Source organism: Seriola dumerili, unplaced genomic scaffold (assembly GCF_002260705.1).
Source record: "Seriola dumerili isolate Sdu_G_001 unplaced genomic scaffold, Sdu_1.0 BDQW01000138.1, whole genome shotgun sequence".
NCBI lineage: Eukaryota > Metazoa > Chordata > Actinopteri > Carangiformes > Carangidae > Seriola > Seriola dumerili.
Window position 1 is genome coordinate 10,552,037 of NW_019174393.1, and position 23,933 is coordinate 10,575,969.

The window sequence follows — 23,933 nt, forward strand, 5'->3', positions numbered from 1 at the left end:
TTTGCAGAGCTATGTTTTGCATTTGTGTATCTGGCGAGTGGTTGGTTCCCTGCAACACCCAAATGCCTCTGCTTTGATATCTGCCAGATTCCCTCCGGGTGTCACAACAGAGTTAAAACACCACCTCAGGAGTGCAGTCGGAGCTGAGGATTGGAGATAAAAAAAAAAACACTGCTGAACTGTGGACCAAAACAGATGTTTGGTGATTGTGAATATTATAATGGATCACGAAGCAATGAAGAGTCTGTAATTACTAAATGCTTTTGTGACAAGAACAAGCCACAAGCCGAACAACATGCATTCCTAAGAGATTCGAAATTAAAATGAAAATGTCGGATTTCTAAGGCTCACATATCTGGGTGTAATACTAAACTACACCAGCATCCTTGAAATTGCACATGACCCCTCTCACCAGATTTCACCAGGGGGAAAGGACATTTAAAAACTGCAAAGTTCGTCTTTTAGCAGAAACCCAGAGCCATAGCAAGGCCATTAGCATTTTTCACTTACTTAGCATAATTTGATGCCTCTCTTGCTTTGGGCAAGGACCGGTCATTAAAAATGCATCTGTCTCAATTAAGGCGATAACAGGTTAACTCTTTGCTATATATGAGGCACTTTCACCTCTTGTATTTACTTGCACATTTACTTGTGTGTGACTTATACTGCTGCTATATACTGGAAGGAGCGTAGCATGCAGCTTCATTGAGGTTTTGTGTGTATGTGTACTCATGTACATTTGAGAAACTTAAAAGTTTTTTTATGTTTTAGTCACAGTGGGTACACTACTTATCCTGTGGCTCTAGAGGAGCTTTTTCAAGTGTGGGAAACCTACTTCTCTAACATCACAGGTAGCTCAGCCTCGACTTTGAGACTACAAATTCTTTTTAAGAGAAATTCAGTGTTACAAATTAGAGGCCCTGCCTTCATTTTGATGTCAACCAGTCACCTGTAAAGTTTCATGACTGTATCTTGCTGTGACACTATTGCGTTGACAAAATCTATCCACACACATACAGTTCAAACATCTGCGGTAGTTTGGTCAGACCACATTTTTCTACGATGACACACGCACACACACACACACACACACACACACAGACTCAACACATGAAAAACAATACCAGCCACGCTGTTGCAGCTGTTAACTAGGGGTGTGGAGCTTGAAAGAGTCAGGGGTGGCAGTGGGCTTTTAACAAAAGAGGCTGTCAAGGTGCATATACAGAGTGTAACATCCAGCGTTTGAGTTTGGAGCTTGGTTCATAGTAGGGATTAAAGGTGGGTGGCTTTTTACATTAATATAAACACATCTGGAACATCTGGTATATATTGAGGAAACCCAGGCTTCTTCAGTTCAGTATCTACAACCAAGCCCAGTTGTCCTCGATTCAACTTTTCTTCAACTGTGACCTGGACAACTGAGAATCTTATTCTTGTTTAAATGTGCAATTCTGAATAGCTGGAGTTTTATTGTAATCTGTATTTATTGCATTGTTTTTTTGTTATCTGTGATGAATTTGGGTCATAAATGATATATGAATTGATATGAACCTCTATCCTTCACTTGCATCACGGATGCCCCAACCTAGATAAGATGTCCACGCAGATAAAATGATCAAAATCTGTGAAATGGGGCTTCTGTTCCAGTATTTTCAAAAGTGCATTCAGCCTAATGGGGGCAGTAACCTATTTTTTGCAAAAGAAATTAAACATTGCAACATCACACCATGTATTCCCACATTGCACTTATCAACCCAAGCAGAACTGTTTGCTTTCAATGTCACATACTCGGACAAAGGAGGGGGAGCCATTATTAAAACCTGCAATGTGGCATGTTTGTTTTCTGTTTGGCCCACACAGAGAAGTCATCATTTATAGAGGATGACATGTTTACTGCTGTGTTGTGTTTTTTCTGTGGAAATAAAATTTTATGACTGACAAAGGATAAAATTTCTTGTTAAGATGGACAATGTCTGCTGTGTACAGATGTACATGTAACACGAGACAACACACAGCAGGCTGGATCCGTTGCTTTAACAATGTAACACAACTAATGACGCTTTATGTAACTGCTATGTTGACAATAGAGCGCGTCTCTGTTGGCTGAACCTGAGCCCGTTTGTGCCTGCGACACCTGACGCAATCTGTTTGCCTTGCTGACACCAGTCAGATGATCCTGCACAAAAAGGATTTCATGTAGCTCGCTGTCAGGGAGAAAAAAAAGGGGCAAATTCCCCAAAAGTATTGCCTTTAAAACTGAGACAAAGGACAAGCTGATGCATAAACAAAATATGCAGACATACACAGAGGGCCCATCTTGTTCTGCATCTGTTCCCACTTGAGATTCAGATGAAGACGATGTTTAAGTATGAAAAAAGACTTCAAGTTGACATTTTCGTCATGGCTGCCAGACAGACATCTTTCGGAATAACAAGGGTTGTTTGAACAAGATATGGTGGGTATGTGTACCTATTTTCATGCTATAGAGCCGCTTCTAAACTTGAACTTGAATTCTACTTTCATGTCATCTCCCTGTTGGAGAAATCTTTCCTATGAACAGGGAATGCGTGATAAATCCTGCCATTATTCTGAGGGTGTGAGGAGGGATGGAGGTGATGATTTCGCCTCACGGGCACTGAGTGATTCCACATCATTTTGTAGAGTCTTTCAAAGTCTATCTTCTTTCCCTCTCTTCCTCTCTGACTTCTGTTTTTTTTTTTTTTTTTTTGCTGCCAGGTTGTTTCCTACCTTTCTATGCTTCCATCCTTCTAGCTTTTCCTCCCTGACGGCACAGGTATCAATTCCTCTTTCATCAGCCTGACATCCATCCTTCATTGCATGGCCGCCTGTGTGACAGCTTAGAGTGCGCCACACTAATGGCTGAAGAAGCTCTTCTCTCCTGTCTACACCAGAAACAAGGGCAGCATTGAGCAGATGTATCAGTCTTTGCAAAAACACATTCATCTTAGCCTTCTTGTTTGTCTTAATCTATAAATCTGAGTATTATTCACCCTCAGAGAGTTTCAAGATCAAGGTTACTGCACTATCGAATCATTAAATCTTGATTCTTTTAATTTTTTCTTTGCAAGGATTTTCTCTCTCTTTTCACTCTTTTGCAAGATACTTTTTCACTTATTGATACCAAGTCATTTAAAAACTAAATAGTTCTTTACATGCATACTTAACACTTAAAGTGATCTAACAAAGCCCTTCCCATTCGTCTCCACCAGAAATTAAACTTTCACTTATATGAATTATGGATAAATAAGAAAAATAATTTAATTAATACATCTCGTTTCACTTGTTAAGAAATACTGAGAGTGAAGACAAGAAGAGAGGTGAGACCAGTGTGCTCTCCCTAACTCTGCCTGATTTACTAGATAATTATAAATACTGGAGACTGATAGTCATGCCTAGCAGTAATTAGAAGTACAGACAACCTTGTACTGCTTCATCCCCTTCATCCATTAGGGATGGAATAAACCAGACTACAGCTAGCATATGATCTTCCACCAATAATACACAGGACTGCTAGCAGCCCCGTGAGGTTATACTTAGGCACAGCCATTGCTTTGAGCTAAGTGCTAATGCTAGCATCACAAAATTGTAACAGTGACGTTACGTTGCCGGTTTTGGCAGGTTTAATGTTCATGTTTACCATTTTAGTTCAGTGTGCTATAGCATGCTAGAATTGAACCAAAATAATGGACAAAGTCAAATTTTGACCTCATGGCGATCCAGACAGAGGATCACCAAAAGTCCATCATCCGGGAAGCTGTCTGTTCAAAATGTTTGGCCAATCTGTCCAGCTATCAATCCAATATTTGTTAACAGATTTTTAAAAGAAATAACAAAAAAAACAAACTTCATGGTGGTGCAAGATAACAGGTTAAGGGATCACTAGTGTCATCAGGATACATCCTCTGGGTACCATGAATGTCTGTTTATTTAATCATTCCAATAGCTGTGGAGAAATTTCAGTCTGGACCAAAGTGTTGGACCAACATACCAACTGACGGACATTACCATGAAACCATATTGCTTGGACGGCTGAAAAGTGAGGAAATGTCCTGACTTTTACAGAGAGAGAGGGAGAGAGAGTTCTCAGTTTTACTCCATTAACGTCCTTGTTTTCCTTCAGTGAAGTATTTTATCTGGACCTTGGAAGAAATGTAACCCGGCAGTACAACATGACCTTGTCCTTCCTGTTTACCAGTGCTACAACAGTTGTCAAACAATGACACTTAATTGTGTGTTTTGTGTGAACTGCCCATTTCCCTGTTTCAGCAATAACTCTGGAAGAACATCTCTTAAACAAAAGCCGAAAAGGGTATTTACAGCAAGAAAGGTTCCTGGCTCTGTGGACGTAGCACTGTTAATCTTTAATTGGACTCAAAGAGGATTGTAAACTGTTTTTCTGGCATCCGCGTCAGCGAGCATCAGGTCTGCCAGCACAAGACACAGAGGAAGAGAGAGGATTTGGTGTGATTGCCAAAGCAGACTAGGGGGTCCTGGTGCAGAGTGAGCACAAATCTGGCAGGGGGGCTGATGAGCTGCACAAAACTAAGTCACACAACAATACAACCTGTCTGTTGTTGTTTCTGAATTTAGACAGCGCTGTCAATTACTGGGTATCTAGGGAATATTTCCACAATGAAGTTTCCCAATTTAGCCAATGGAGAGGAAAAGCCTTTCTGTGAGAGTATACAATACACAGTAAGCAATCAATCCCGCCTCAAAAGGAACACAATACAGCTAAAATTGTTTCCTTCGGCCTCAAGGTGCACATTCTTTTTGTTCACTAATAGTGAGAGAGCACCTACATCAACCATCAGCCTGATGTAGTGCCACCACCAGAAAGAGGGCTGTGTGAAGGAGTGATTCTTCTTGGGGTAAACAGGGTCATAAACCATCCATAGAAGAGGCAATTGCTTCCTGATCTGACACTGCAACCCATTTCAGCCAATCGAACAGCGGGAGGGGCCTCCAACCGTGGTCTTACAGGCTGCTAACCAGGTTAGCCGTGCTGCTAACACAGGCCAGCTCTGCCATGCCAAATTGGTCTGAGAGATTTAGTGTGGCTCTTTCCAAACCCCGGGAGCCATCTGATGTTGCTCAGTAGGCTCCTCTGCACTGTGGGGCCAGCAGGAGTGGCTTCTCTAGTCTGGGCTAACTAGCTCGCAAACCAGGGGGGCCCTGCCAAATGTATGTGATTTATGGGCCAGTGTGAAGGCTAATGTAGGCTGCTTTGCATATGTCCTGGTTTGGCTCTTTGCTGGCTACACAGACTTTATTTTGAGACCTCCCATACCTCATGCTTTTAGCATTCATAGAATCACCCTTTGTGCTGCAACACTGCTGCTAAATTATAGAAAATGTGTTCTCTATTTAAATTTATCGTGTGCTGTTGTGCAAAAATACAGCCACTGGTATATAGGAAAGGATGGGGATAATTCAGAGAATGGAAATGGGGCTAAAAGGGTTGAGAGGATTTGATAAAAATGCAATGAGTGCATGTGAGAGGCAGGAAATCACACAGGCTGAACCTGCTTTGAGCACTAAGGACCCCAGCAGCTCTATTATTAAATCTATTTATGTGCTCCCACCATCACAGGTCCAACCTGACAGTCTGAGAGCTTCTTCTGATCAAATGGAAGGCAGCAAAGGGAATATCTAATACGTAAATAATCAGGTGCATTCCACTGCATCGTGGGATTTAATCTACTGTATCTGACACTTGGGATTAGTTTATCTGGTGTCTCTCAGAAACAGTACATTTTTAAAAGGTAAAAACAGGAAGCAAAATTCAGCTGCATGTGGAAATTTGCAGATTAAAACCTTTTTGCTCAACAGCAGGAATCAACAGCGTGAGTATCAACCAGTCATTTTTAGGCTTGACAAAGCCGAGCAAAGTCACTTCAGTCAGATTAATTCTGTTTAAAGGAGTGAGACTGATCCACACATTTGTTTCATCATCACAATTTATGCAGAAAAAAATTCCATCGACAAAGTTTTCATGTAGTAAACAACATCTTATCTTGTCCACTATATTTTGATGTGAAATTCCTTCCTCAATAAATGACACAACAGTGATGAAACAGAACCTTATAATGTCACTAGTGATTGAACCAGTATCTTTTTGCATGAAAATTAGTGAAAGTTGCTTCGGAAATATATATATATATATATATTATATATATATATATAACCCCCGTACGAAAAAGAATTGTTATACTAATAATCTCACATTCTTTTCCCAGAGTCTGCTGCCATTGTTTATTAGGGTGTCCATCCCTTCAGGGTTTGAACCCTAAAACCAGTACAAACTCAATAGGGCTCTACAGCATTCAGACTCTAAAACTCCTGTGGTTCACTGCTTGGCTAAATGTCACCTTGCACTATTGCTGTAAAAAGGAATGATATTTTACATCACATTTTCAAGAGTCACCTTGACAAATGTGTGGTCAGATGGGCACTTCCACATTCATTCGTGTAAAATATATTTGCACAGTCACTGGCACGTACCTCCGGAGATGTGATGAAATTCCCAGACTTGTTTTTCAGATCAGTCTGATTTATAAGATGCATCAAGACAATACAATCTATTCAAAGATTCAGCAGAACTGGAAGAAAATGTGAGATTTCATGCCATACAAAAGAGATCTGGAGAGTCCACTGCTGTCAAAGCCACAGAGACGCTAAAGGCACATACAGTATGCTGCTGTTGTTCATTGTTCACAGAAGAGCTGCACTGAGCATGTAAATAAAAGCAGACGGACCCATGCATCACAACAACAGGCCCTTCAATATCTTCCTCTAGAGGAAGGCTCACTCCCCTGCCTTAGAGACTCACCTTGTGCATCTGCTGTGATTGTTTGTAAATGACGGCAGCATTGATTTCAGTCCCACACAGGATTTTCTGTGTCGGTGTAATTTGTTTGAGGGGAAGGAGGTAAAATTGGAGAAATACTAATGATGGAGGTGGAAACAGGAGAGATAAAAGCCACCCACACAGAGACTGCTTTTCTGTTTACAAGGAAGCCTGCTTTAAAGCAAAAACAAAATGCACACGGACAAAAAAAAAAAAAAAAAAAAAAAAAATCCCTCCTCTTTTTTGAAGCCACACAAAAAATATGTATATCAGTGCGCTTTCTACTCTGAACTTGGAATGCACCAGAGCACACCAATACCACAACAGCATTTAGTGTAAAAAAACAAAACAAAAAAAAACTGATGGCAGATGTGAATAATATTACTGTAATGCTACACAAATTCAAGGCAAAGGCAAATTTCTCTAATGAATCAGCACAACTTGCAGTACCGCTAACTCTTATTGGAAGTATAGAGAATAGGGGATATATTTATATACACACATTATATACATACATATAATTAGATTAGATATAAAGCCAGTGTCTTATAGTATATTGCATTGTATGACTGGACTGATTGTTAACCATCATTTCAGTTATCCGAGTGTGGATATACTGCCATCTGCTGATTGAAATCACACATCAAATCTGCAGGCTCCAAAAAAGCTCAAAAAGTCAAGGAGACAATATGTTGTTATACTCCATTTAATGGTTTTGCAGTCTGACAAAAAGAAAACTAGCATACTGATACATATGATATACAGTAGTTTCTGCCCAACCCTGGCATCACAGTTCATTCAAATATCACATTTTCACTGTCAAAAATCATCACTGGTCTCAAAGGAAGTTGTCAAAATGATATGGCTTTCACAGCTAGAACTCAAATTGGCAACACACATGATTCTGGTGAGGATGCATAATAAAAAAAAATAAATAAAAAAAGTCACATTGAGCAAGCATCCTCTGTACCATCGCCCAGCACCATTAAAAATTTAGAAAATAAATCTAAAAAGGTTTAACAAAAATGAAACCAACTTTTAGAATCTAGAGCGGTGTCCTAGTGATTATGAGGTGTGATATACTACATGTGCTCCATGGAGAAAAAATATTTAATAGGCAAAAAACATACACAAAAATAAAGACATTAGTCGTTATTCATTCCAAACTAAATGCAGTGGTTATTATACAGTTCTTTACATACTATTCATTGTTTTGACCGTCTGAGAGATTGATAGTGCTCGCTGTAAATAATAAAATACACACTCTGGGTTAAATTCTACCTTGGTACTGTTTGTCCAGCTCATTTCAACTCCAAACAGGTAAGAGCAATTAGAAAATCATCCAACAGTTATCTGTCTTCATTTGTTTCAATTTGGGGGTGACTTGAGTAAAACATCTGGTTTTGACACAGACATTTTAAATCTTTTCTTTCAGTGGTATACAAATGTCACAGATGCAGGAGTCCCATGTTGTACTGTGTGTATCCTGCAGTTCCTCTGATACAGTTAATGGTCTATAAAAAGTGCAAGACTCAATAATCAATTCTATATTTGTGAAACAACGGCTTCAAGTGTGCCGTTACAGCAGAACAAATGCAGGACAGATGCATGATGTAGGATTTTAACCAATGACTATCAGTGTGAAGAGTGTTCGGAGGTGAAGACTGGATTTCTTATTTTAAGGTCCACGTATCTGAGTCTTCCCAGAGTCTATTATATACATGTGACTTGTGGTAGGCTTAAATTTCCAATCCCACAATGCACAGCGCCAGCAGCACCAAAGATACCAGGCTTAGAGTGGGCGAGATCATAGATGCTTTACCTGAAGAAGCAGAAACATCATGAGATTAAAATAAAAAACAAAAAAAACAACAACAACAACAACAACAACAGGATAACAAAATCTGTAATTAGTCATTTGACTATTTTTAGTCTTACCCTTAATACTAATCTTCCTGACTGGTCCATCTCCTCCTTCATAACGGCCGCGTACCATCAGCTCATAGTCGCCAACCTGAGGCATGGGGAAGTCCATGAAGTGCCAGCCAGTGATGTAGACTTTCCCGTAGATGTAACCTGTCTTTCTGAACATGACCTAGAGAACAACAAAACATGGGAGGTTTTCAGCATTTCTGTTATTGCCATGTACCCCTGTGAATCAGTGTTAGATTTAATTAAAAACACATACTATTAGGCCAAATAGATATTAGCAAAACCTTCCACACCCACCTTATAGTACAGTGGGAATGAAACATTGCCAAACCAGTCGTACTGGATATGATCCCACCACACATACAGCCACTTTCCTGTCCAGCTGATGTAGCGCCACATCCTTGGAGGATCTGGTGGTGCTGTAAACAAAGTTATTTTTCAAGACCACATCTATATCTGTATATCATTATAAGATAACTCTCATTGTAGGTGTTAACTGTCCATAGATTTGTGGGTAATGAGTCTTACGTGGTCTCTTTGTGAACATCTCACAGTGTTCACCGGGGGGCCCGAGGCCGGCTCCATTGAAGGCACGGACCTCGATGAGGTAGTGTGAGTCTGGCAGCATGTTCTCCAGCCTGGTCTGATTGACTGTGCCTGGAACGAATATACGGTTGGCTCCTGGCTCCGGGTCATCGTACTTTCTCCAGTATTTGACCTGGTTAGCGAAAAAAATTAGTATTTGAAATGAAGCGTTTGTCAGTTTATTGGTCAGATAATACGGTAATCACTGGATGAAGCTATGGCGTTTTCATTACATTGCTAGCTAGCTAACATTGAGACCACAATATGGTGATGGTGAGGTGGCGAGAATTGTTACAATGTAATTCACAAGAAAAATAAAAATGGATACCTGTCATGATAAATGTTAAAAGGGCAAAATATTGAGTCACTAGCTAATTTTCAAATTGGTTTTGGTCGAACATTCAGCAGTTTCACAGCAGTTGCAGTTTAGCTAACTGACATTGTTACAGCTAACTTTCATCAGATCTGTGACCAAGCAAAAATTGACAGGTGTGTTTGATCTACTCCCCCTTTGTGATTACTGATTTATGATTTGTTAATTTGGTTTTTGGGGTGATCAGTTTACTGCTAACCAAGCTAGCCACTGTACTAGCCATTTGGGGCTAATGCGTTACCAATACAATATTCTAAATGACTTCATTTCCTGTTGAGATTACTTTATATTTTACTCTTTTTACATTATTCATGTGTATGATTACTAGCTATATATTACTGGGTTGTAGGGTACTTCCTAAAAGGGACATAATGTTGCTCTCTCTCTGGTGATAATTTGTTTCTTAGCTTAGCTAGTTAATACATATGTGAATCCAGTTTCCTTGTTACTGTACCAATTCATTTTTACATTTTTGTCACTGCTAGCTGCTGCCTTCAACCTTTATTGGAAGTGTGTTTATCTCAATGTATAAATGTAAAGAGTGTCAAGATTTATACCTGGTAACCCTCAATGTACTGCTGCAGGCCTGTCCCAGTGTCGACTACTGGCAACCACCACACCAGAGCTTCAGTGGAGGACACCGGTCTGGCATAGACGTCTGTCGGAGACTCTGTAGGTACTGGAGAGGTCAGGGGAATACATGAGAAAAGAAAAAAAGTTGGTAAACTGCTGTAGGTGTAGTTTCACACCCTTTCATTTTCCAAGGGAGTTTCCTGATTTGCAAGTCCACAAATTTTGTTTTGTTACAAAACAATTCCTCACCATCTCGTGGGTAGTAGATGACCTTGGTGAGGCTGTATGGTCCGTCTCCTTTCACATTAAATGTTTTGACCTTCACCTGAAACTCTCGCACCTGGAAATCTTCCTCAGTGGGAATGAAGTAGGGTTCCCTGTGAACATAACGCCTCGTCTCGGGGTCTGAGATGGTCTCGTACCACCAGTCATAAGCATCGTGAGGCTTGAATGCAACGATGTAACCAAACTTCTTGCCGTAGAAATACCACGGCTGCACAGGCTAAGAGAAATAGAAAGAAGAAATACTTCTTTTAATGTTAAGATGTGTTCATTTAGTTTTCAAATACGATAAAGTCGGGATCTTAATAGTGTCCCATGAACTGATGGCTTTCTTACTGTCCATGTGATGACAATTTCGCCATTTCTGCCTCCATAACCTGCCACATCAGTGGGCGCTACGACTGGAGCTGAGAAGATAGGAAAAAAAAAGGAGTTCTTCATCCTCAACTGTCCTGACTAAAAGATATGTCAAAAATTTGCATTCTCTCCCTACCAGCATCCCAGGTTTTGATCTTGAGGGAGGGGATACTGGCCTCTCCAGAACCATACTCATTGGTGGCGATGACCCTGAACTGATACTCCATCCAGGGGTACAGGTCTGTCACCTCTGCCTTCTCCATACTGCCGTCAATAACGGTTGGAGCTGAGAGAGACACGAAGGGCACCCCAAATCAACCCGCAAATCATGTGCTAAAAATTCAATTACATTGGTTGTTTGTTGTGTAGGGACTCTGTCTCTATCTACAACCTTGAAGTTATCAGAGCACATAAGGTCAGGATTTTCCACTTCATCACAAGTGTGGAGCGAGCTGGTCCCCTGCTGATGGAGAGCAGTACTCACAGGTGCTGGCATCCCTCCAGTCATCTTCATACAGAGCCCAGTAGTGCCTCGTCTGAATGGTGTAGTACATAATGGGGCTGTTATGCTCCGCTGCTTTACTCCACAATAGCTTCACCCATGTGTCCCCGATCTCTTCCACCCGGAGCACACCAGGAGGCCCGGGAACACCTGGATGTGGAAGGAAAGATGCATGGAATGAAGGCAGACTAATGAGATAGAGTGGCATATATGATCAAGAAATAAAGTAATTATAGCAATAGTTGCAGATTTTAACAAGACTAGTACTAATCACTTGCAGTTTTTTGATCTACTCGTTTGCTTTGGATAACAATTTCAGCCAAACACCTAAAAAGTGATCAAAAATTAAACTTAATCTTGGTGTATGTAGTCATCTGAGGCAAACCCATGTTGGTACTGACCTACAACCTTGAGGTCAGCATACGCTGTATCACTGTCCACCACGGTCTGAGCCGTGCAGGTGTAACGACCCTCCTGCCAAATCTGGGCGTTCTTTATTCTAAGGTCACCACTGCCATCTTCACTCTGGAAATCCCAATAGCAAAAGAAGGAGATAAAAGGGGAGGCAGGAAAAAAAAAGGAAGAAGGAAAAATATCATTCATTAGCTGACAGAAGCAGTGGGATGTCAAGCGAACAGTTGTGAGACATCTGTAAGATGTAAAACGAAGCTAGGATGAACCATCAACCTACTATAACACGTTCGTAGTGTTGCCACTCAGAGTCAAAGTCAATGACTCTGAAGTCTATGGCCCAGATGAAGGTGATGTCCAGCATGGGGTCGAATGACGCAGTGCAACTCAGAATAACCTCATCACCAACTTTAACCTCACTGTCTTCAGGAGCCACGGTGATGCTGGTCGCCTCTAGATGTTAAAAAAAAAAAAAAAACACACATCACCAATACTGTGTCCATCAAAACTGTCCAACAAATATTGAGCAATATCGGCGTTGGGGCAATGAAAAAAAATGCCACATAAATAACAAATCCACATTAACCTGTAATGGTGAGATCACCAGAGCTGTTGGCCTTTCCTCTGTCATTCTCGGCAAAGCAGGTGTAAGTGCCCTCATCATTTTTCGTAGCATTGAGGATCTGCAGACTCCCATCAAACAGTATGGAAATGCTAAAAACAAACAAACAATCAACAAAGGTAAGCTGTCTGTCAGTAGAAGGCCTTCCACGGCTACACCGTCCTGGTTATTGCAGTGTCATTGTGCCCGGTTCCTTTTCTTATAACTTGTTCTGACCGTGAATTGTTGAAGAGCAGCTCTTTGCCCTTTTTCCAGGTGTATCGAGGTCTAGGAGCAGCTCGGGGTTTACACTCAATCACCACACGTCCGTCTTTAGCTCCAAGAAGCTGCTTCTTCACGGGGTTAAACTCAAATGTAGGAGCGCAGGCTGGAGGGGGATTATATCATTTTGTGTTTAGGAACTGTTTTATGACATATTGTAGCAGTAAGGATCATAGAGTCGTTGAATTCTTCAAAAACCCTATTTTGTTTTCTTGTATTTAATATGTGACTTTTTTTTTTTTTTTTAAGGGGACTCACCAATGACTCGCAGCTCAGCGTTGGCGTATTTGATGCCCCAGTAATTCTCAGCAATACACTGGTACATCCCGGAGTCATCAAAAGTCAGACTGGAAAATCTCAGCTCACCTTTGCCATACTGTTAATAAACCACACACACACACAACCCAAATGTATACTTGAATATAATTTCAAAGAAAACCTATCCACACAACAAAAGCCGAGCTGAGAATATTATTAAAAGTAGGTGGCAAAAAGTTTTCACCATATATCCGTCTTTGTACCAGCGGATGAAAGGGAAGGGCTTCCCTGACGCCACACATCGCATGGTGTGCTCTGAGCCAATGTCGATCTGAGTGTTGTTGATAGTTTCAGCCCACTCCGGGGCAGCTGGAAAAAAGAAAATGGGCATTGATATAATTTTAATCATGAATGTATTAAAATACATTCTGATTATTGCTGCTGTTTTGATGATGTTGATGTTTTCTGCCATATCCCTTATGTCACTCTGTACAATTACTATTTAAAGAAATTGATGTGATTTACTACGAACGAGGGAAACAGTCTCCTACAACTGGATTTTATTGTTAGAAATAATATTCTAGTACTTGTTTTTGCAGAGTACGCTCAACAATCTAATGTTGGTGATGTACACTTCAATAACTTCACTTACACTCTACATAGAGCCAGGCCTTGTGCCAGTCCTTCCCTTTAGTGTTGATGGCTTCACACTCATATCCTCCCACATCTTCATACTGTACATTGTACAAATGAAGCACGGCTCCTGATTCGCTGATCTCGTGATTAGCTGGGAGGTCTGTGGCATCCACCTTCCTCCAAACAATATGAGGGATGGGACTGAACGGACACAAGAATAGTTTTTTGTAATGATAAAGTCATGTTTATAAGTGTTATGTACATCCGTACCTTTTTGTGACATAAATCAGTACCTACTCTATGTGAAAGCATAGACGTACCTTCTAGCGCACCCTTGTATTTAATTTATCCTTAAATGACTAAATTAACAAAAACTTACTTTCCCAGAGCAAAGCACTCTAATGTAATATTAGAGGCCAGCATGGCAGTAGTGTCTGGGAACTTGACCCTGATGTCTGCTGGGTACTTCTTCTCCTCACCTGGGGCAAAAATAAGAGTAAATTACATAAAAACCGAAGACTACAAGACTTTTTTCTTATTTAGCAGCAGCTACTATCTACCCACCCTCGTCAGGGGGTAAAGGGATGAGGGGGATGAACTTGGAGAAGACGCTCTTCCCTATGATGGGACTGGAGACGTAACAGGAGTAGTTTCCTGCATCCTGAGCTTCCACCTTGGAGATGTACAGGTTCCCTGTCCTTTGGGAGACAAATCTGCGGCGATCTGTGTGCAGGAAAACTGGGAACTCATTGTAGATCCAGCGGTACGTCACCGCCTCTGAAAGAGAGGAAGGACAATAAAATCATGTGGCTGTTCTCCAAAATGTTTGATGTTTGTGGGTAAAGTTCATGTTTGTATTGGTAAATGTTTAAAATGTGCATGTTTTTAAATAATTAATGCAAATTGTTCTTAGGCAAATATATATGTATAGCTTTGTTATTATCTTTTATTCCTAGACACTTCAAAACTGATCATCCAGAGAGAATGCAGTGAAAAGATGGAGCTGTGTGATGATGATGACAACGACGACAACAACGTCGTCTGGAAAAACCTGTACACACCTGGCCAGGCTTTTGGAGGCGCACACAGCAGAACTGCTCCCTGTCCTTCCTTAACATACACTGGATCTCTCTCCTCGTCAGAAAACTCCTCCACAACTACACAGCAGATGATGATAATTAATAAAAAGAATAAAACAACAACAATACATGTTGAAGCATACACAAACGTTAAACAGGAAGGAGAGCTTTGACATTCTTAGAATGATGCTAACTATCATTTTCTCTATAGAATATTACAGTACATAATAACAAGTGGCAAGTGTAACAGTTATATATATTTATATGCACACATTTATATGCACTGGTTCGGTGGACAAGTATATCATGTCACAAAATAAACCCAACCAAACCAGTTCAGGTCAAGACAAAAATAAAACTAAGTGAAGCCTAAATCTAAATCAGAACTAAAAGGTGGTTTACACGTAATGTTTTTTTTCTGTTGACAGAAGGTAGCTCTACAGTATACTGTGTGTAGTACAATACTGCTATATCAACAGCCAACTCATTTATGCACACAATTTTGATTTGTAAAGGGTTAGGCGACTAAACATTTAAATTTTTTTTCCAGCTGCTTTTGGAGAATCTAAAGAGAATCTAAAATATAAAATCATAAATATTCAAATATAAGGGAGTGGATTTGGATCAATGTATAATACATTCAAAGTTAAAATAAGTTGAAAGAAAGAGAGCCAAAATGAGGCATCAAAAAACAGACGAGGATGGGGGAAAACAGGACCGAAGTCCTACCACCCTGTTAGCTAAAGTTAGCCACAGCAGCAGGGTTTATACGCTCACATCCAAACTTGACCCTGGCCTCCTTGCTGATGACGGTGCCATAGATATTCTTGGCCACGCAGACGTACGTCCCGGCGTGCTTCTTCTGCCTGGGGTTGGTGATAACCAGGTTCCCCCCCACGAGGCTGTAGTGCTCGTCTGGCTGCTCCATCAGCTTGATCTCCCAGTTATCACGGCGCCACCTACCAGACATACAAATACAACATATGCTATCAAACCATGCCATGCTGTACCACATGATATATTTTTGTGGCAGTGCAACATCATCATATAAAAGGCACAGTATATTACAGCCTTGAGTGAGGGTGTGTAACCTGTATGAAGCTGGTGGGTTTGCCCGTGCCCTGCAGTTCATGGAGATTCTCTCATCGGGTGAGCCCTCAGTGTATACCACATCCACAGGCTCCTCCTCAAAGATGGGACCGTAACCAGTTGCATCCTCTGACAAATTTAACATAACAGTTAATGAATGTACTAATTGAAAAAAAAATAAAAATAAAATAATTTTCATGTGTAATGGTTTATGTGCAGCGTGCTCTGGTTTTCAAATTTCCAAGAAACTAAACATACCTCCAAAAATTCTAGGCTCACCAAACAGGACCGCCACTGCAAAGCAAAAAAAAAGAAAAAGAAAATATATACATTACTTCAGCTGATAGGGAGCCAGGATTACATCTGATCACAATAATAGTTTTTCACGACATCACATTGAAGGGGCAGGTGTTATATTTTCAGGCATTACTGTGTGCTGTGTACCTGTGAGGGAGACGGACGAGGCAAGGGCCAGGAGCAGTAAAGCAGTGGACGCCATGTTGGTCAACAGACGGATTTACTGCAGCCGCACGAGTCAGGCGGGTGGGCAGAGGGACACAAACAAAAAGTGGACGAACAGGACATGAACTGGAGAGACAAAAAGAAAAGATTTGAGACAGAAAAAGAATCAGTTTTTTTATACAACATCATAAGCCATTATTTTGTTTAACATTATCTTCCCCTGTGTCAACAGTGCATTATTAAAAATGTATGTGACCCATAAGATATAAAACCAGAGTGATATATAGACTTTCCATCCCAGAAACAGAGTGAGTACAGAACTAGCTGGAATCTTCCTGTAACAAATAAATGATTCAAGATGTGAGTGACTTAGCAGAACAAAATCATGTGCACATCCATGCATCTCCAGAGACACACAAGCCTGTTCTTGTACTGGTGGGTGTCATGGAGGGGGTGGGGGGTTGTGGGGGGGTCAACATCCTGCAGCTGTGTTTGATGAGACCAAAAACTTTAGCTTGTGTTCCTGCTGGCTTGCAGGATTTATTCTGCCGTCTACATAAAGCAAAAATACATAAAGATATTCAATCTGACAACTAGTTGTTACCAAATTCACTGTAACTGCTGATTAGAAATAACTGACAGTATTTCAAAACGTCTTGTACACGACCATATTGCAACATACATCAAAATAAAAGTCAGACTAGTGCGGACTAGAGAGACCAATACATGATGAACTGATGAAGCCGCTTGGATAAGAGGCGAAACGTCTTCAAATACAAGTCCAGTTGCCTTCGATTTAATTTGAGAGAGAGATCAAAATAAAACATATAAACATTAGTATCACTGCGTGTCAGTCCACTAAGACAGCAGAGCTCACGCATTAGTATCACAGTAGCTTTGTGTGTTGGGTCTGCTAGCCTTAGCATTGTAGCATGTATCGTTTCAGCTTCATTTTCGCTACATGAAATCATGAAACAAAATCTATTTAACACTGCACACTACACAACTTCACTGGGGCTCCACAACACTCTGAGGGCATGAGCATCTACTTTTGAGGAATATTGACCCACCTCTGTATGATAAAAAGACCAAAAACTCTAGCTTGTGTTCTGCTCGCGTGCAGGATTTAATGTTTTCCAAGTTTTAATGATGAAAAAAAAACAAAAAAACAAAACATGGTTTTAGCTTCCTCACAGGCACTATGCGCCATCTATTGTCCTGTTCGGGTATTTCACCAACAAAAAGAACACTGAAAACAGGACTTCACACAATAACTTAAATAACTAAAATATAGAGGGGTGTCTCTTTTGAAGCACATTAACTTATCCAACTTACCCAAAACCAACTGTAATAGTCTAAATTACTTTCTTAATTTTCTTCTGTATTTGTCCATTTTACTCTTTTACACTCTATATGAATATTTATGTCTTATACACACTCTTTTTTTTTTTTTTTAGCCCATTCCATACTGCATGTTTGCACGCTTTGCCTGGCTGTAAACAAAACGCGAGGTAGTTCTGCAGCACCTCGACAGCTCCTGCTGTGCCGTCACACATGCTTACACATCAGTTCTGCAGGAGGAAAAGCTGCGAGGAACTGCAGTGTTTCAACTCCAACTGTCATACACAGGAGAGACAGGGAGAGACAGAGGGAGGATATGCTTATGAAACCAAAGCTGCTGAAGTCCTATCATTGTTTGATTTTGAAAAAATACACAACTCATTTGGATGGGGGAATTCTAATGAGTTAAACACTTTGTAGCCATCAGATGTTTTCCACTTGTCCAATGTGACATTTACGCATTAGGCCCATGTTCCAGATTCACACTACCACCCACCCACCTCAAAGCACTCAAACAGTCGATTTTTGTGTGTGCTGTTGCTGGACACTATTCCCCCACAATTCAACCGACACAGGAAATTGAGAAACTGCTCCCAAAGCCAAAAAACAAACTGGAAAAACAAGTGAAGTTCAACTGGCAGTAGCTTTCCAGGGTAGCAGTTTGATTGACCTCTGATGTCAAATGCACTGTATCATTCCCTGTTAGTATAGAAAAATAACATTCTTTACCATTTTATACTATCTGCTATAACAATACACTATGATGAATAAGTATAAAGCATAATCCCAGCTGACAGTGGGCAAGGGCGGGGTTCACCCTGGAGAGGTCGCCAGTCTATCACAGGGCTGACATATAGAGACAAACAACCAGTCACACTCACACCTATCGACTGTGCTTTATTCCAATAAACAAAAACTAAAGTTCATTATGTAATATGAATTTCAATTAAAAAAAAAAAAAAAAAAATCTTGTGGCCATCTGCAGTAACCATCATCTGACAAATGCAGCCACAGTCCCACAGTCCTTTTCTGAGACATTCTGAATGTAAGAAAAAGAAAGGAAAGAAAAAGAAAGCACAGTGTGGGAAGAAAAGCCAGGCCCCTCCCGTGTGGTTCAGCAGCCATGACTGCCCCAAAAAGAGAGAGAGAGAGAGAGAGAGAGAGAGAGAGAGAGAGAGAGAGAGAGAGAGAGAGAGACCAGCATACAGCACATTCTCATGCAGAGACTGCAGCACTGAATCCTCCCATCCTGGACTCCTGATGACTCAACACAAATCTCACAAGAGTATACTGGTAGTTGACCGCCTCTCTGCTGCATTGTTACAGCTCTGTTTAAACTATTTGACTCTGACATGGAGTAACAGCAGCAGAGTGTGAGTCCTCTTCTGCATCTGCAACATCCTCAAGATGAATGGAAGGGAGGGCGTCTCACATTGCACTGCAACACAGGCCAAATTCAAATCATGCACAATTGCTTCCATGATATATATATATATATAGCTTTGGCTTTATAGATTACAGTGGCAGCAATCTGTTCCTCCACTAATTCTGATCAATTCATCAGAGTGTGTTTTCATGTGTTTCCCCTGGCAGTAATCCCATCACAGATCCTCTTTGGACAGACCAGCAAAATTTAGGTCAGGACACGTATTAAGCCCTGTGTCTTAGTGACTGTCTGAATAATCATGTTTGCTGCAGCTTTGTGGCTGCAGAGAAAGTCATGTTTGGATTCTGCACGAGGGCATCCCCCAACAATGTTTTGCAGTTTTTGTTCTGGGTTAGTGGTGGATTGATTTTGACATCTGATTAGTTTCAGTGAATGTGCTGCTCGTAGATTTCTTTCCTGGATCACAAGAACAGGAATATGACAAAACAAGGGCATAACCAAAAGCAGGCCTACTGTTCAGGATGGGAGGGAGGGGGTGGGGGGTCTAATGGAAGGAAGACAATACCATTAGATGGAGGACATTATCCATGTTTGTCATCTAGTCTTATTTCCCTCTTGTTTCACAAATTCTGCAGATCATCACATTTGCAACATGAATTTGCAACTTAAAGGATTTTTAAGTTGATATTCAGAGGATATATGTGGATTTATATCATAAAATGCTACAGTATTACAATATTTAGCTATGTCTTAGACCAAAATATTTTTTGGACAGAAATGCAACGATTTTAGACTCAGCAGCTATAGATTTGATGACTGTACAGTACAGAAAACAATCTTAAAGCAGTTTGAGTAATCAAGGAGTTGCCCTCTCTCCCATGGAGGACAGTTAGTCCTTTACCAAATAGATGCCATGGTGACTCCAGCAGCTCACTGCGCCCTTGACGCATACAGCAGCACCTATCTGACACCTTTCACCGTGCCTCTCCTCCCTGCATCCACAGACACACTTTTCTTCTTTTTAGCATGTGTGTGTGTGAGAGAGAGAAGCTAAATCCTTTAATCACACTGCTCACTTTGTCGCATTCTTTCCATCTTCTAAAAAAGTAACTGCGCAGCCCCTTACATCACTTCACCCCAGTGACGACTGAGCGGCACCGGTAATTCACAGCTCTGCATTGCGGTACTCCAGTGCCGGTCCATTCCTGCACCACAGAGCTCAACACATTCTCGCTAAGTCCAGACACCAGAGCCAGTTCGGTAATGCACGCAACCCCCCTCGTGTGTTGTCGCTCTTACCTTTGAGGCAGAACGGGGGAAATCTCAGTTCACTGTCCGCATGGCACACCTGGACCCGAACCGCATCGTCCCACAACCCACCACCACCACCACCTCCTCCCCCTCCTCCTCCTCATCCACCACCCGCCGGAGCGTCCCGTTCAGCTCAACTTTTCTATTGGAGGAGAGAGGGTGAGCGGCACCTCGAGGTGGAAGCAAGGATGCGGCTGTGATTGGTCCACGAGAGAGGGAGGGTGGGAGGGATGCGAGCATCATGCTACTGCGCATCCCAGACAGAGGAGATACGGTCTTCATAGGAATAAGTCTACATCATACTCCCATACACCATGTGCTGCGCATCATAAATGACCTTCAGATCAATTATTAATGGCAGACTGCAGTTTGTCTGGTATATCATGAGATGCATGTGGAAATGAAACAATCACTAAATCCCTTATGATGCGAGTGTTTTGAAAAAAATGGTTGAAGGTTGGTTGCAGGATAAAACAGTCTGCACCGGGACTTGAGCATTTTTAAACTTACCCATGTTTTTAATCTATCTTTGAATTTTTTTTTTTCTTCTAATTCTTATTTTTAATCTTATTCTATTTCTCATTGATTGCACTATAGCATTTTAGCATAGCATTTCAAATAGTCTTTTTAATCTGCATCTCAGCAGTCATGTGTAATACTTTTAGATGAATGTCCTAAAAGAATGAAAGCACATAGAAAGCTGCAGTAAAATTCTCCCAGTAGATAATAATAGATGCATATGCGCACACCAGATGTGTGTTAATCTTTCAAGGATTAACTTTTGTAGGTTTATTTTACATGTCTTTATTTAACACACTAGATGGAGCCACACACACACGCTTGTTGCACTGGGCACAAAAGGAAGACAGGACTGATTTGAAATCCTGAAACCAACATTTATTTCATTTTTTTTTTTTAAAGTTCATTTAAAATACAAAATATTTTGCAATATTATACTGTAGAGTAAACCATTTTGACAGCCTTTCATGCTTCTCATGTAGCTTCAACATTAACCAGAATGTCAGATTATAATCATATCATATACTGTATATCCTACTGTATGTTCACCAGTCACTAGAACATTGTCTCCAGGGTATTCACACTCCAGTGCGCCTGTCCGTTTATCTGTCCATGCCGGCTCTGTATGCTCCAAATTACAGTTTTGGGTTTTTTGTTTTTTTTTTTTGTTTTTTTTTTTTAAATGCACACTCTTAAAAAAGATGCGTCAGTTTCAGGAGGTGTCTAGTTTAGAACAACAGTTTTCCAGCATGCTGCGTTCAGACACTGGACGTTGTCCTAAATTAGATGCATGAATTTGTTTGAAGTGATAAATCCTGTTTAAGTGTGTGCCGTATTTTTATATAAAAAAATACAGAAAAAAAAAGGTGCATGAACAGTCAGAGACAAACAATACAGGTGTCACAAGAGCTCAGTCACAAGTTAAATAATCTCCTTTGATACCTGATAGGCTAAATGTTTGAGCAAATTCACCTGACAAGTTAGAAAAAAATAAAAAGAAAAGAAATAAGATTATAAATTTCACAGCAAATAAAAAGAGTGAAAACTGCAAATAGTCTCATCTCACACAAAGCCATTTTGCACCCTCCCTTACCCATAATGCAGCAGAGGCCAAGCTCTCACCTCTGACCTCAACACATCTACGCTCAGCTCAAGCCGTTATTTACAAAATACAACAAAAATATCTACATGTGGAAAGCTGACACAATGCAACCTAAAAACTTGATGCAAGTTATGATAAACCTAAAAACATGGAAATGTTCTCTTGGGGAAAAGAAAGAAAGAAAGAAAGAAAGAAAGAAAGAAAGACAGAAAGAAAAAAAAAAAGTCTTGTATCTCCTGTTGAGAGTAGGCGCAGACTGCTTGACACAGAATTATAGACTGTTATCCATGGAAATAGAAAGCGATACTATACATCACGCACGCTTTATTATAGTAGCATGCATGTGCTGCGCACACACACACACACACACACACACCCCCAAACATTCACACACGCCCATGCACCCGGACAGTCACACACAAGCTTCATTCATTTACAGTAATATAAAACTCACTGAGTGCTGCGCTCGGATCGTGACAACATACACAGATATAAGGTTAAATGCATAAACCAAAGTCACCAGTGTGTTTACCATTTGCAGTGAAACAAGCAATATTTTCATTCACATAAACAGATACACTTGTTTCCACATTCAGTATCATTACACAATTTTCCGACCCCTTCTCTTCTAAGTGCAACCAGTAACAGTAAGTCCCATTCTTATAGAGTCCGGTCCCCGTTGGCAGTTACCTGGTGAGTAGGTTGGCAGTAGTTTAGTGCTGCTGAGCAGCGGCTCCTCCTCAAGATGAATGGGTTAGGAGGAGAATGGGTTGAAATGAATAAATGAGACGTGATGACGTGTCATCAGGCGTCCATGCTGTGACCTCGTGGCTTCCTACACATTTGCTCAGTCTGCAATTCATAGCTGGAATGGTATGATTTGTCTGTTTCTATACCAAATGGGCTGATGATAGCTCGATAACATGATTGTCAACAAGGCCATAACAATCTATAGTTGAAGATTATTCCTCACATCTAACACCAGTGCACAACTGTGAAAAAGCTCTTCTTTTTTTTAAATCCATTTTTAAAATTATTTTCAGCCCTGTGTAGGAAACCTGGACCCTATAATGAGACTCGAAGAGGCCATTTTAAATTAATAAGCCCACATGGATGGTTCACAATACTCACTGACCATATAGCTCACAATAAAGGGCTGTAGATTTAATGTGCCCTTATGAACAAACTCTACAACATCATCAAACCTGTGGAGCTTATTTTTCCATGAATGTTTAATGCAGTTTTGAATACTCACACAGCATCTGCAGTTGTTATATAAATAAAATCGAGGTGGCATTTTGGATGTACTGTATTCATGGACTGCACTGAGCCCAGGTCTGTCCTGTGCATGAGGGATGCAACTATGGATCTAAAAAAACACTGTTCTCTACAAAGGCACTAGAAACCATGCTAAGAGGTCGTGTGTACTCAGTAAACCTCTTCATGCAACAGCTTTTCTCTTTTCGGCCAGTATACGTAGCAGACACGGAAGTGGGAATGCTATTGGAGACAATGCTGGGATAAGCAGTTAGTTCTGACAATACCATGATGGCCTCAAACAAAGGCTTGCAAAGTGGCCATGATTTCAGGGTGGAAGCGCTTGACAATGACACTGGGATCAATCACACCTCCACTTGTGTTCAGTTAGTGCTCGGTAACAAGAAGCATATAGGCTCGGTGTAAGGGAACAGATCAGGAAAGAAAAAGCAAAAAAAAAAAAAAAAATTAAAATTAGCAAGCTTGAGAAAACATGAGGCTAAAAACAGACCAAATCAGTGTGAGAGTCCTGGCTGGCGTGATAAAGAGTGACTGAACGCTGAGTTCAAAGTTGTTTCTAGACAGGTTTCCAATGACTGCGAATTGACATCCCTGACCTTGAAATATAGCTTTCTTCTTCTTCTATTACATATGTACAAACATCTGTCTCAAAAAAGAAATAGGCTAGCTTCTACTTTGAGTTGCACATTTCACAGCAATGCC

At 40.7% G+C, this 23,933-nt stretch overlaps 1 protein-coding gene across 1 annotated transcript; it reads right to left on the reverse strand.

The window, feature by feature from the left end:
• Positions 1 to 7,561: 7,561 nt before the first annotated feature.
• cntn1 (contactin 1) lies at positions 7,562 to 20,407 on the reverse strand. The gene is made up of 24 exons (XM_022749695.1): positions 20,321 to 20,407; positions 16,276 to 16,419; positions 16,090 to 16,125; positions 15,834 to 15,960; positions 15,520 to 15,701; positions 14,725 to 14,820; positions 14,228 to 14,440; positions 14,043 to 14,142; positions 13,680 to 13,864; positions 13,272 to 13,396; positions 13,028 to 13,145; positions 12,725 to 12,875; positions 12,473 to 12,600; positions 12,167 to 12,339; positions 11,877 to 12,000; positions 11,458 to 11,625; positions 11,110 to 11,259; positions 10,953 to 11,023; positions 10,584 to 10,836; positions 10,319 to 10,440; positions 9,332 to 9,521; positions 9,101 to 9,222; positions 8,810 to 8,966; positions 7,562 to 8,693 (listed from the first exon to the last, which is right to left on the reverse strand). Exons 2-24 carry the CDS (start codon positions 16,328 to 16,330, stop codon positions 8,611 to 8,613), a joined length of 3,129 nt encoding a protein of 1,042 aa, XP_022605416.1. The 5' UTR covers positions 16,331 to 16,419; positions 20,321 to 20,407; the 3' UTR covers positions 7,562 to 8,610.
• Positions 20,408 to 23,933: the final 3,526 nt, after the last annotated feature.